At 34.2% G+C, this 14,859-nt stretch overlaps 1 protein-coding gene across 1 annotated transcript in view; it reads left to right on the top strand.

Moving 5' to 3' along the window:
* Positions 1 to 14,859, top strand: part of LOC110108778 (uncharacterized aarF domain-containing protein kinase At1g71810, chloroplastic) — a 37,449-nt gene that overhangs the window by 6,551 nt on the left and 16,039 nt on the right. The window contains exons 4-10 of the mRNA XM_020839567.2: positions 1,371 to 1,541; positions 1,625 to 1,777; positions 1,956 to 1,991; positions 9,805 to 9,848; positions 10,261 to 10,351; positions 10,445 to 10,486; positions 10,765 to 10,873. Of these exons, the coding sequence (XP_020695226.1) occupies positions 1,371 to 1,541; positions 1,625 to 1,777; positions 1,956 to 1,991; positions 9,805 to 9,848; positions 10,261 to 10,351; positions 10,445 to 10,486; positions 10,765 to 10,873 (646 nt within the window). The remainder of the gene's footprint in view (positions 1 to 1,370; positions 1,542 to 1,624; positions 1,778 to 1,955; positions 1,992 to 9,804; positions 9,849 to 10,260; positions 10,352 to 10,444; positions 10,487 to 10,764; positions 10,874 to 14,859) is intronic.

The following is a 14,859-nucleotide window of genomic DNA, read 5'->3' as shown; positions in this document are numbered from 1 at the left end:
TAGATTATAAATGGAAAAATGGTAGTTTTATTGTCTTCTCGCTTTTCAGACAAAATATGATAATACCACTTGATATTTCATTCCATATCCCAAACAAGAAGATAAAAATGAAATAAGGAAAAAGGTTATAAAAATTTCCTGAGATAGAAAGTACTGGCTTAAGATATCTACTGACTACAGTGGAGCTATTGAGGCTCTCAAAGGCACATTCCTTTCAAAATGAATCATTGTAAAAGCTACAAATCTCTTAGGTGAACACTTGCCTTGTCTGAATGCCCATTACACGAGCATGCCATTTACTATGATCTCATCTTATGCATGGCCAAACATTTGCTTTGACAGACGATAAGTTTCAGTTTTTCAACTTGCCTTACCATTTTCACCTTTTTAAGCAATACCATTTGCTTTATCATCCTAAATGAACAAATGGATCTGTTTACTAATTCAGAGAATTGACTTAGATCTGCTATTCACAGGGGTACCTTTAAAAAGCCAAATTTCTGGAGCTTTTAAGCTCTTGTGCTCTTCTTGTTTGTTTTACTATAAGGCTGTAATTGTAGGAAATTAAAAATTAAATTGTCTTTTTTAGTTTTTCATGACTCATCTGAAAGAAGATCACTTCAAATTTTTTCACTGGATTTAAGTACCAGTGCTTCATTCTGTACTGGGGCAGCTGGGGGCCATTTAATTTCTTTTTGATATAAAGCACGATTTATAAATCATTATTATTACTATTATTTTGATTTGTCCTTTTAGTTGTGTCTAATTCGAAATCAAATGGGAGTGAACTCCACACTCGTAAATTTAAGAATTTTATTTTCACAATTAAAAGAATTAGAAAAAAGTTAACAACTTAATATGTTGAAATTATCTTCATCTAATACTGATGTTAAAATTCATATTAAAGTACTTCCAACGAAACTTGTTGAATTAATCTATGAATTTCAATAGTTTAAGGGAAAAGAATCAAATTGGTCTCCATAACTTTTTCTTAAGATCTAAAATAAATTCTATATAGATAAACCTATTAATTTAGTCGTTTTGTGGGATCCTTTAAGTCCCTATAAAATAAGATTTTTAAATTATCAAGGATCATTTTGATTCATCGTAAAGAGTTAGGGGATTATTTTGATCCTTATCTCAATAGTTTAAACATGTCATTCTCAACTCTTAGTGAATTTTGATTTGCATCTAACCAGATGACCATGGAGGGTACTGTCCTCTTTTAATTTCTTACCAATAGTGTCATTGCAACTTTTACGGATACAGTAAAATATAAAGAGGATGCGCATAGTTTCTGGTTTTGTGTTGCTTACTGTCTGTACGTAGATCTGATGTCTAGATTTCTTTACTCGTTGAATTTCATCTAGGATGTTATTCCACCTGCATATTTGAACGAGCTTTCATTGTTGCAAGATCAAATAGCCCCCTTTTCAACAGAACTTGCTTTTAACATAATGGAAAAGGAGCTAGGTTTACCAATTGATGGCCTTTTCTCAGAAATTTCACCAGAACCAGTTGCAGCTGCTTCACTTGGACAGGTATTTAAATTGTTTTAGTGCTATGTGACTGAACGAAGACTTATAGTTGTGCAATTAGATGACTTGTTTCTTTCAATTATTAGGTTTATCAAGCCAGGCTTTGTACTAGTGGGAAGATTATTGCTATCAAAGTACAGAGGCCTGGAGTGCAGGCAGCAATTTCATTGGATATTTATATCCTCCGCTATCTTGCAGGCTTGATTAAGAAAGCAGCCAAGTTGAATACCGATCTTCAGGTACAGCTAGAATGTAATTTACTTTTGGCAATTAAAATTTTTTAGCGTACCTTCTAACCTTTTCCTGCCTTCTTTCTGGTATTTGGTAATTTTTTGGGAGCACATTATAGGCTATGTTTTATTTATCCATGAATTCTGAGATAGCAGTGCTGAATTATTTGAGGACCTTCACTTGCAGGCCGTGCTTGATGAATGGGCATCAAGCCTATTTCGGGTATGTACTTATCCCTAAGTTCTTTAGAGCCTTATACTTTTAAAACCCTTCTTTTATTCTTATAATACTGGGCATATATCATTCTCAAGGTGGCTTTTCTTATAACAAATTCACGCACATTGACTTTAAAATTAGATCTAGAAACAGTAGGGATTCACAAAGCCTCTCTGTTGGAATATGAAAACATTCCTTTTTTTTGTATGACTTGGGTTTTTCAATCAACACATATAGCCAATGAAATTAAATGTCTGGACATCATTTAATAATGAATTTATATGATTTTTAATATGCATGTATAGCTTTTTCTGCTGGTAACGAACCAAAATAATGCATCACACATGTGCATATATTGCCCCAAATTTTATTCCATCTGAGGACAATATTTTGTGTTTTTTTTGTTTATTTGAATAAAATTTTGGGCAATATATGTCATGCATGTGCATTTAATTTAAATAATAAAATCCGTCAGTAAAATTAGATGTTGGCTGATCCATAGTTTAAGCATTTGGCTGTGCAACTCTTCTTAGGGATAATCTTCCTTTTTATTATCATTTTATAAATTACTAGTTTTAGACAGACGGATTTTATTTATTTTTTCCCATTGTCGATATGCTTAAAGATTAAATTTCTCCATATCAAAAAGAAAGTGTCTTGACAACCTGAGATGGTTACACATATTAGATCAAGTGGACTGGTGAATATTTTTTGTTAATAAAAGAATTCCTACTTTATAAAAATATGGTTACACATATAATATCAAGTATTTTTTTAATCAGTCCAATCTTAAATAATTCAAAATTCAATCCTAATAATCTACAATGATAATTAATGTTAATTTTAATTAAAATAAATTAAAATTTTAATTTAAATGAAATAACTGAAATAGATCTTAAAATAACCCTAATTTATTTTTATTGTTTTTTTATCATTTCCTCTGCATCCGATAAATACCTTCTCCTGATGAGTTGCATAGAAGCCCTTTGCTTGAAAGTTAGGTGGTCATAGTGGAGGTGGAGGAATTGCTTCATGAATATCTTTTAAATCTTTAGCTCATACATAATTGACATAAAAGGCATAATCTCAGACCTTTGTATACTTGAGCACTTTAATCGGTAAAACATGAGCTAGTGTTTGACACATTACAAGCGAATATTACACCTGATTTATGAGAATTACAATTTGTCATATTTCATTAAGAAATAATGAGAAATATGAATTAATTCTTATTGTTTGTCAAATTTGATTTTGAAATCTTTTACAATTGGGAAGAAGTTATTGTTTAATTTTGCTCGAGCAATATATCTCTATATATGGACATTTCTATTCTTATCGTTCTACTTGGAATTAAAATTTAATATTTTCTCCTAAAGATGCAAGATCAAGCTTGTCCATTCCTTTTAATATCATTAAAATCAGTGAGATGCAAAGCTCATCTGATCATAAATTAGATGCATCAAAATTTTCATAATACATGATGCCAATTGCATATTATGATAATTATAATTTCAAAGTGCAGAGATTTTCGACTTGCTTAGAATCAAATATAGTGGTTCTTGATGATTTCTTGCATGTAATGGACTGTTTTGATTTATGAATGTTAAATTCAGAGAATTGGAGAGGGAAAGGCTTAATTTTATTGCACAAACTCGTCTCTATTTATAGACCTATACAAGACATCTTAATACAACAAGAACAATATCAAGCCTTTGTCGCATTACGTGGGGTTGGCTACATGAATCATTTTTCTCCATTGTTTTATGTTAAAAGTCAAATTCTCATTTAAATCTAATAAAAAAAGATAATTTCTAATATTTTCTAACCAAGTCTTTTAGGTCTACTTCTATCTTTCTTAACATAAGTCAAATCTAATACCTCTACTTTCCTAACCGGGTCATTAGAAGATTATCGTTTTATGTGACCAAACCATCTAAGGCGACTCTCTCTAATCTTATCTTGCACTGAAGCTACTCTAACTTTTTCACGTATATGCTCATTTCGTGTCCTATCTCTAAGGGTAAAGCCACTCATCCCCCTGAGCATCCTTATCTCTGCAACACTTAACTTAGTATTATGCTTCTATTTTAATGGCTAGCATTCGGCACCATAAAGCATTGCAGGTCTCACCACCATCTTATAGAATTTTCCCTTAAGTTTGAGGGGAACTTTTCTATCACACAACAAGCCCAATACATTCCTCCACTTCAACCATCCAACTTGAATTCTATTAATAATATCCCATTCCATTTCACCATCACTCTGAACAATAGATCCAAGATATCTAAAATGTGTACTCTTATTAATGACTTGATCGCCCAAAATCACAATCCCCTCACTAGGTCTATACTATTACTAGTAAAATTACATTCCATATATTTAGTTTTACATATACTCAAGAGAAAACCTTTAAACTCTAAGGTTTACCTCCATAATTCAAGTTTACTTTCAACTCCCTCTCTACTCTTATCAACAAGAAGAATATCATATGCAAAAAGAATACACCATGGTACATCCTCTTGCAAATGTCTAGTGAGAACATCCATGACTAAAGCAAAAAAATATGGGCTTAAGGCTGATTCTTGATGTAATTCAACTGAAATAGGAAAATACTTGGTCAAAACACCTTGTGTTTGAACACAAGAAATAGCTCATGCACACATATCTTTAATGATTTGAATATAAACATTATTAGCTCCTTTCTTTTCAAGAACTCTCCATAGCACTTCTCTTGGAATTTTATGATAGCTTTCTCTAAATCAATAAATATCATATGTAAATCCTCTTTATTCTCTCTATATTTTTCCATCAAGCAAAAATATATCTTAATAAATAAGCAAATTGCTCTAATATAATCCTTCATAAATCAACCATCTAAATATGAAAGGAGATCAGCGTGATCCAAGTGAACCTCTCATGGATTCCCATCTTAGCCGTGGGATCAAAATGCCAAGGGACGGCTAGGATTTAATAGGTGAGTCTCCCACAGATTCTCATCCTGGACGTACGATCAAAATGCTAAGGGATGGCTAGGATTTCACAATGAATAGAGTAAACCTGAACATTTAAAAAGGGTTCTCTATGCTATTCACTCATTCCTGAATTTTTTATATGCTTGATGAATGATTAATCATCAATGAAATTGATGAAACTCAATCTACATAGCATGCTTATGTTGTAGATCAAAATCAATAATATGATCTTGATTTTCAAGATTATATAGGACTGTATGGTGCAAGCTAATTAGAGCAAGGCACAAAGAGAAATCAATCAAGAGAAACAAATCTTACTTTTATAAAAATTAAGACGTAACTTTGAGAACAAAATAAGAAAACAACTATCTTTAGAAAAGACAACTTCCAACTATCAAAACAAAAGAAGACTAACAAGAAAAACAATATTTTTAACAAAAAAAACTATCCTCAGAACATCCTTCAAGAGGACTCCTCACATGTACCGATTGTAGGAATAATATTTAAAATAAGGTTTAGATATGCAAACCAAGGGTCCACCACAGCTAGGGGGATTCAATGTCCTTTTAACTTCTCCAGCAAAATGTCACCAAACCGTCCAAAACTTCACCAATCAGCCAACAACCTTGCTAAAACAGCCAACAAAAGAAACAGCCCACAGCTTTTCTAAAACAGCCAACCAAAATCAGCCAACCACTTTGCCAACGGAACTAGAAGAAAGATACAGGTGGGGTGGAACTTGCGTAGAGAAGAAGGAGGTTAGAAGACCGAGAAGAAAGAGGAGAAGCTCGCAAGCTTTCCTAGGGGAGAAGGAGAATGGAAAAAGCTCTCAAGCTTTTCCAAAGAAAACCCTCAGGTTTTGTAAGCACTTAGCTCTCAAATATTCACCAACCATTTCTTCACAAAATACCTCATATATATAGGCCAAAGAGGGGGAACTTAACAGCCAAAAGTTCCCAATTTTTTAGATAGAAATGAAAGGCCAAGAGGCATATTTGCAAAATCCCAAGAGCCAAAGAACAAAGCCACGGAACCAGCCAGGGACAGCATACCGTGGAATCAGCACAGGAAACCAGGCGGCAGCAGCCAAAGAACAAAGCCACGGAACCAGCCAGAGACAGCACACCGTGGAATCAGCACAGGAAACCAGGCGGCAGCTTAATTTTCGGTCAACAGAGGGAATGCCAAGGCAGAAATGACAGCACCCAAAGAGTCATTTCACATCCCAAAACAGCCAGCCGAGAGAGAGCAATCCCAAAGCAGAATTTTGGCTGTAATATTTTTATTTCAAAAGGAATGTGAAAGAGCAAAATCCACCCACCAAATCTAGTTCCCTTTTAATAAATTTATAGCAAGCCAATAGCTCATAATGAGCTACTTCTCCACTAGGTATTAATGAGCTTGTCACAACTAAAGTTTTAACTTCATAAGCTCAAACCGAAACAGCCATAGTTCTCATGAAACCAGCAGCCTACAAAGGACAAATGGACCCCCCCAAGCCGGCAAATCCAAGGAAACAAAATCCAAACCTCATCCTACCATGATCATTGGATTTACCACCATCATAGGATAGCATAAAAAACAAAAAAATAGAAAATATAACAAATATAGTTCATAACAAAATTTAAGCAGAAAAATCTAAATGCATCAATTCCCCCCAGGTGGGGAATTCTCATCTCCTGATGAGAAAACTTTAGCAACTCTTTTGTAGAGCTCCAAATTTCGCTTTTGAAGTTCAGCAGCATCAATCCACGTGCAATCAATTAAAGGTCGATTGCTCCATTTGACCAAAAATTTCTGGTGTTCTCCATGCCTTGTCTTTGTTGTTTTTATATCAACAATTTCTTCAATCAGATCATCTTGGTTCAACGAAGGAGTGGACAGTGGCAATGTTTCAAGATCCACAGAATCACCTGTATTTCCTTCATACAAAGAAAGATCAGAAACATTAAATATAGGAGAAGTTCCAACTGTGTTAGGTAAATCTAAAAGATATGCATTTGTGCCCAATTTCCGGAGAATGCGAAAAGGTCCAAATTTTTTTCTGCTCAGCTTCCCAAAAGTACCAACGGGAAAGCGCTGACGACGGAAGTAAGCCATTACCATATCCCCTTCTTTAAAAACAACCTCTCTCCGATGCTTATCTGCAGCAGCTTTGTATTTGTCATTTGAAATACGGAGTTTTTCAAGAACTTGTTGTTGGACTGATTTGATATGATCAAATGTTTCTAATGCTTCAGCACTTATTTTGCTAGGTAAAGACAAACCATTTCGATCCAAAATGTGAGGAATTGATTGACCATATAAAATTTCAAAAGGAGTTTTTCCAGTAGTTCTATTAACAGAATTGTTATAAGCAAATTCAGCTTGTGGTAAAATCAAATCCCATTGAAAAGGTTTCTCACCAGCAAGGCATCTTAAAAGATTTCCCAAACTTCGATTGACAACTTCAGTTTGTCCATCGGTTTGAGGATGGTAAGCACTGCTAAACTGAAGAGAAGTTCCTAACTTAGCCCAAAGTGTTCTCCAAAAGTGACTCAAAAATCTAGTGTCTCTATCAGAAGTAAATGTACGAGGAATACCATGAAGTCGAACAATTTCTTTAAAAAATAAATCAGCCACATGAGATGCATCAGAAGTTTTTTTGCAAGGAATGAAATGAGCCATTTTACTAAAGCGATCAACAACAACAAAAACAGAATCATGTTTTCTTACAGTAACCGGCAAGCCCAGAATAAAATCCATAGAAATATCTTCCCAAGGTTTATTTGGAATTGGAAGAGGAGTGTATAAACCAGAATTTTGTGAAGTCCCTTTGAAAGCTTGACAGATTTTGCATTGTTTCACAAACTTAGCAATTTGTTTTCTCATGTGAGGCCAAAAATATTTTTCTTCTACCATAGCAATAGTTTTCCCTTGACCAAAATGACCACTTAACCCACCACCATGAAGTTCTTGCACTAACTGTTCTCTTAAAGAATTATTTGAAATGCAAAGTCTAGAACCCTTAAACAAAAAGCCTTGGTGAATAACAAATTGACCAGACGGATCAGTTCCCAAATTAAGACAAGCCTCCCAAATATCTTTAAAATCAGAATCAGAAGCATAAGTATCTTTCAAAAACTCAAAAGAAGTAATGGTAGGATAAACAGTAATCAATAAATGTGACCTTCGACTTAAAGCATCGGCAACCTTATTCAACACACCAGTTTTATGTTTGATATGAAAGGAATACTCTTGCAAAAAAGAAACCCATTTAGCATGTCTCTTGTTGAGATTTTTTTGTGATCCCAAAAATCTTAAAGCCTCGTGATCAGTGTTTAAAACAAATTCTCGCTGAATCAAATAACATCTCCAAAATTTTAAAGCTTGAACAATAGCATAAAATTCCAAATCATAAGTAGAATATCGAGATCGAACATCATTCAACTTTTCACTAAAATATGCAACAGGTTTTCCTTCTTGGCTTAAAACAGCACCGATTCCCACATGTGAAGCATCACAATCAACTTCAAAAACTTTTTCAAAATCAGGCAGACTAAGAATTGGAGCATGACTCATTTTCATTTTGATAATTTGAAAAGTTTTTTCAGCCTCTGGAGTCCATCTAAAAATTCGTCGTGCCGGTCGACCAGCCGAAGGAGAGCGCGGGACGCGACGGAGCGGGCTGGACTGTTCGGCCTTGAGCTGAACCGGTCCAATCCTGGACCGGTTTGGCTCGGGGCTGCCCTGAGCTGGGCGGGTCATTTTGGGCAGCCCACTAGTGGGTTTTGTTGGTCTTTTGGCTTGCTATAAGTAAGGAATAGGGAGAGATTTCTAGGGTTATGCAAGATTTGAGTTTTCTCTTAGCCTCCTTAGTTTCTTTCTCTTGTTTTTCTAGGGTTTGTAGTGGGAGACCTTGTCCTTCTCGAAGTGGACAAATTGTATCTTGTTTTCCCTTGGATTTTGAATGCAAAGGTTTTGGTTCTTCATCTCATCCCTCTTGTGTTGATTTTTTCCTTGATTTGGAGGAGAAATCTTTTCTTTGAAGGAGCATTAGGGCAAACCCAAACTTGGGAACCCTAGGGCGTATCAGATTTCAAGAAATTTTAAGTTTGTTTGCTCATTATGCATCAAAAATTTTTTGATGAACGAGTCAGATTGCATTTGAAGAAAATTGTGATTTCAAGTATAAAGACTTTCCAAAGGATTGGTATTAAATGCATGGGTTGTTGATAATATTTAGAGTGTAATTGATATTTTTGACCATTGACATATATGGATTAAACTAGACTCTAAAGAGGATTTCTATATAGTCTAGGTGTGTAAATAAGTCGAGTCAAGCTCGGTCCACATGTGGCTTGAGCTCGGCTTGACTAGTTTTCCTTGATGTCAAACTAGCGTATAAACTTTGAGCTCAAGCTTGACAAGTGGCTCATGAGCTCTACCATGCATTAATGTTTATTATTTTATTCAAAAGCTTCTTAATTTATAGGTATATGCATGAGGCCGCACGCACATATGCGTGCAATATTCTTTTCATAGGAGTATAAAAGTCTGTCATGCTTGGAAGTGTGTAGACACACACATACATACGCGCATTAGATATATGTATATTCTATGTCGTTATGGTGTTATATCCTTGTCTCCATATTAAGATCTATGCTTGATAACATCCATATAATAAATTTTATAAAAAAAAGATTTCCCTATTCACACAACTACAATAATTCAGGAATTAACTTGCATGGGTTTTCCTTTCTTTACCTTTTTAATGCTGTCATGCAGTTTGTAAGTAGTGTGACGTAACGTAATATACATATTCTTAGGACTTCACATTGAATACAGGTAAATCGCGTTTAATGCAGGAGATGGATTACAGAGAAGAAGCAAAAAATGGTCTTAAGTTCAGGTACTGACTGGCAACTTTTAATCATAAAAGCAGGATGCTATCAACATGCTTTGGTTTTTTCTTAACACGGTCATTTTAATGAGTGTTATATTATATTGTTGCTGCCTTATTCCATGTCTTCTATTGCACGAATTCAAAATTGCAACAAAAATTAAGAATTACCCTTTCACAAGAAATCCAACAGAAAAACTTTAATATCACCGGTATCAAATTCTTGTGTGAATAAAAAAGTATAAATGAAAACATTATTCTCTTTTGTATGCTTTATAGAATGATTGTGCTCCAACCATACAATTTTTTCTGCGATGTGCTTAGATAAGTTTAATAACGTATTTCCCTTGCATCTTTTTTTTTTTCATTGTGTAGCGTTGGATTGTTGCATAATACTGGCATTATTTTCACAATAATCTAGGAAGCTATATGGGAGGCTACAGGATGTTTTCGTGCCAGAAATGTATGCGAACCAAAGCAGCCGTCGTGTCCTTCTTATGGAATGGGTAGAGGTGCATTACGTGTTTTTTATTTTCTAAAGACTTTTCAGGAATTATATACCTAAAGCCAAACTTTGAATCGGCTTGTTAATCTACTTTTTGCAGGGGAAGAAGTTAGCGGATGTCAAAGATCTTTATCTAGTAGAGGTAGAAACATGGCGTTAATATTATATTTTGAATCCTTTTCCCTTTCTTTTTTTTTCCTCTCCTGTTATTGGTATAAGTATTGTAACCTTAAAAAGAGTTGTCTAAATGTGAACACTTCGTGTAGATTTAGCGCATTGTCTTCACTCAACGAGAATGGATGAAAAATAATTCATTAAGCTCATCCCAACTTGGTGTTATAAGCTAATAAGGATGATGCTGAATAATAATAATAATAAAGGATGATGCTGAATAGTTGCATGATATATGTTACTGAACAGGTTGGAGTTTATTGCTCACTTTCCCAGCTTTTAGAATATGGATTTTATCATGCTGATCCTCATCCTGGAAATCTTCTTCGAACATCTGATGGGAAGCTAGCATATTTAGGTATATCTTATGAGTATATTATTAGATGGTTATGATATATTATGAAGCTGCATTGCTCTGTTCAATATTTTATATGGAAAACATAATTTCATTTTACGCCTTCGCCACATGGAGCATACCATATTCAGATGCTAGATCACTCTTTTATGCCACAAACGAACCAAAGGAACCCAATTTTATATAGACACATTTCAAATTCTCCCAACATGTATATTCTCTTGCCTTATTTCCTCTGTTTGGTTTGCGTTATCAGCATTATTTTTTATGTTCATTCAAAATGTTGTTGCATTTTTTGGCATTAATTTATTAATCTCACTTGGTTTTTTCTTCGTGCTAATTTGGTGTGTTCAGGATCAATTGGCAATTTAAAGCAAACTTTTTATTTTGTTCTTAGATACTTGAAAAGATGGCGAGTTCAGGGTAATATATGGGTTGATGATTTTATAGAGAAAGAAAAAAGTGGAATTGATGCAATACAAGATATGCATCAAAATTATTTTAGCATTTCCTAGTATTTTTAGATAGTTTTAGGATTTATTTTAGTGTATTTAATTATTAGGATTTTCTATATTTTGAATTAGACAATTTGATTTTAAAACTTATTTAGAGCTGGATTTTATATTTAGTTTGAATTTTTAAATTGAGCCCTATTTCTATAAATAAGGGTTTCATGACTTGTAATTGAATAATAAATTGCGATGAATTGCATTACAAAGATTCCTTTCTCTCATCTCTCTCTCTTTCAGCCAGGTTGTTTACACTTGATTCCTCTCCTCTCTTTCTCTCCCCTATCCCATGACATCTCACCCCTCCCCTACTTTGCAATTTCTAATCCCGAGATTCCCTTCATGACTATTCTCTCTTGGCTCAAAATCCAATGATGGAAGCCTCTCTCTCTTCCCTCAATTTCTGGGTGTGGCTTGTCCTAATTTTCTCTCCAGCTTCCTCTCCTTACAACTTGAACTGAAGTTTCTTTTAATTGGGAATTGAAATAAAGTAGGTCGAAGCTATTCAATCTTGGAAGAAGGGAGAACAAGCAACGTGACCATCAACAAACTCCCATCAATAAGTTAGCATAATGTTTTATGATTTTTTTATATTAATGTCGATAAAAAATTTTGAAATATGCAAGCAAAGCATGATTATGCCCCAATCCCAATAAAATTGATGTCTATTAGTGTTGTTATTGATTCAAGTCGTAAATTTTAATCGACTCAAAAGTAAAGTTTTAATGCCCAATTTGTCATTGCACTAGATGCAATTAAGTTGTTTATTTAGGATTATTATTGTGATGATCCGAGTTTTAGAAATGAACTTATTGTGATTATCAATCATTGGTAATCAAGTCCCTTGTGGAGTCTAACCTTAAGTTTGCGCCTGGGAGTATTCTTCAACTTAAATCTATGATTGGACCCAAGCTTTTTACTAAGATTAAGATATCTTCTATTATTGTTATTATTGAGATAAAGAAGCAGGTTGATACATATATGTATTCTTGTGAGGTTCTTCTCTAGATATAAAGTTTATTCCTTATATTAAACAACTATTTTCTTCTTAAGAAGTACATGTTGAACTTGTGTTATCATTGCTGCTACTATATGTACACATAAGTTTTTCAATGGTAAATCATAATTCCAATTAGTAGTAATTATAATGGAGAAGAAGAAATATATATGCTAGTCATTGAACATTCAAATAACATGAGAACATAGATATACGTATTACGTACAAAGGTTTGCCTATAGTCATTTGATAATAAATTTAATAGCTTTAGCTTAAGAAGATTAATAAGAAATCAAATTGTAAAACTCTAAGTTGTTGTAATTCTAATATATAAACATAAAAATTGGCATTTCATAATAATAGGAAGTGAATATGGCCTCAGGATGATATATTCATAATAGCTTCATATAATTAAGATTATAATTATGGAATGTGGAATGATCATAACATTTGGCATATTTTTATGTCATATGCTTTGTTTATAGCATGATCATGGTATTTGAATGTAATCATCACAGTCCATCAATAATATGTAAATAATTTTCATATCATATTATTTAACGTTGAGTTATTCTTTCCTTCTTCCTGTTCAATATTCGGTCAAGTTTGCAAAACTTAGGTAATAACTTGCATTTGGAATCGTGGACATGAGTAGTGAAATGATCATGACATTTATGAAATTATGAGATAATGTAGCTTTACATGTATAATTCATAGTAATATAAGGAATTTCATTAAAAAATCAAGACCAATATTTTTGTTGTATACATATAATATTGTGACACTTTGCGATAATTTTTTGAACTCATTAAATATTATTAATTAACTATATTTGCATCAAATTAATAATCAAGCTGATGCAGGACTAATTAGATGACATGCTTATGGCTTCCTTTTAGGCATTGCACAACTCTTTGATTAGAATAGTTTTGGATTAAAATTATTAGCAATTCTCAATGTTGACTAAAACAAATAAAGAGATGCTTTGCGTAGGCTAAATCACATACTCAAAGCGTTGGAATTTTCAAGATAAATAAGACAATTGAAAGTCTTCAATGTAATCCCTAGTCTAACAACGAGATTTAGGATGCAAAGAAAGTACACTCAATAACCTACGAATTACTAGGCTTAGCAAGAGCACTTGGATGAGACTTTGCGATTACAATCAAGCCTCTCCACCTTGCCGTCGGTTTCTCCACCACACCCGACCACCTCTCCTCCCAAAACCCACGGTTTTCCCCTTACCCGGAAACCACCACCGTCGTTTCCACAAACCGCCGGCCACCTTGCCCCAAAACCTCTTTTGCCGCCGGCCTAGCCTCAATGCCGCCGGCCACACCCCACTTCCATTCATTTTTGAGTTCCCTAATTATGTTGGAGACCACCTGTAAAAAAATTCTGAAATTCAAATTCAATCAATTTTGAATTTCAAACTCTTTCCTAGTTTAGTCACTTATTTTAGGAAAGTTGTAACTCATATCTATTTTGAAATTTTAATTCAAATTGGATGTGATTAAATGTTTCCTAAATCCTTAAGTCTAAATTAGAAAATCAAATCTTCTCATTAATTCCCTCACCCAGGTTCCCGCCGGCTCCCCTCTGGCCAAGGAGGAAAGTATTTCCTAATTGCCTATTAGCCCACTTTGGAAAATTTTCAAATTCTCCCTTCATTACTCAGCCGAAACTCTTCCACTGTATTAAGTATTTAATTTCCTAAAGTTAATGCATTGATTTAGGAAATTAATTCCCTCTCCCGTGGATCAACCCGCCCCCTTCCCCCTCCTGCTCCTGGGCGTGCGTTACCTGGACCGATCCTTCCCTCTCCTCAACAGCTCACTTCCTCTTTTCACGCCAAGCCATTGAATTGCCTTAGATTCCCTTCTTCCCAATACCACCTGTGCATTGAAAATCTGAGAATTATCTCAGATTTCTAAAGCAAAATCTGAGCTCAAAGTGAGATGTTGATGGCAACCCTTGGAAGAAGAACCTTACCCATTTATTAGAGAAACTTCCTTCTCTACAATAAGGATCGAGATTGCTGACGTCAAGTGGAAGATCTCCGCGTCTCCTTGAGCAAAGGTTTTGTCCTTCTACACTCGCATTCAAAGTCTTCTAAAGTCTAAATTCTCAATGGGTTTGATTGTATTCATAAAGGCTCCTCCAAGTGCTCTTGCTAAGCTTAGACATTCGTAGGAATTGAGCGTGCCGTCTATGCATCCTACGTCTCGTTGTTAGATTAGGGATTTAATTTGAAAACTACTATTCGGTATTGTTTTTATTTTCTCAATTATCTTGATAGTTCAAATTCGGAGCATGTGATTTCGCCTACGCAATTGATCGCTTCATTTGTCTTAATCGTCGTTTGAAGATTGCTTATAATTTTGTTCTGAAATTATTCTAATTCAATAGTTGTGCAATGCTCAAATGAAACCATAACCATAGCATCTAAAGTAGTCCTGCATCATCTGGTATCAGAGCATGGT

This window comes from Dendrobium catenatum, unplaced genomic scaffold (genome assembly GCF_001605985.2).
Source record: "Dendrobium catenatum unplaced genomic scaffold, ASM160598v2 fragScaff_scaffold_1056, whole genome shotgun sequence".
In the NCBI taxonomy this organism is placed as follows: Eukaryota; Viridiplantae; Streptophyta; class Magnoliopsida; order Asparagales; family Orchidaceae; genus Dendrobium; species Dendrobium catenatum.
The sequence above is the reverse complement of the archived record's forward strand: the minus strand, read 5'-3'. Positions and strand labels throughout refer to the sequence as shown.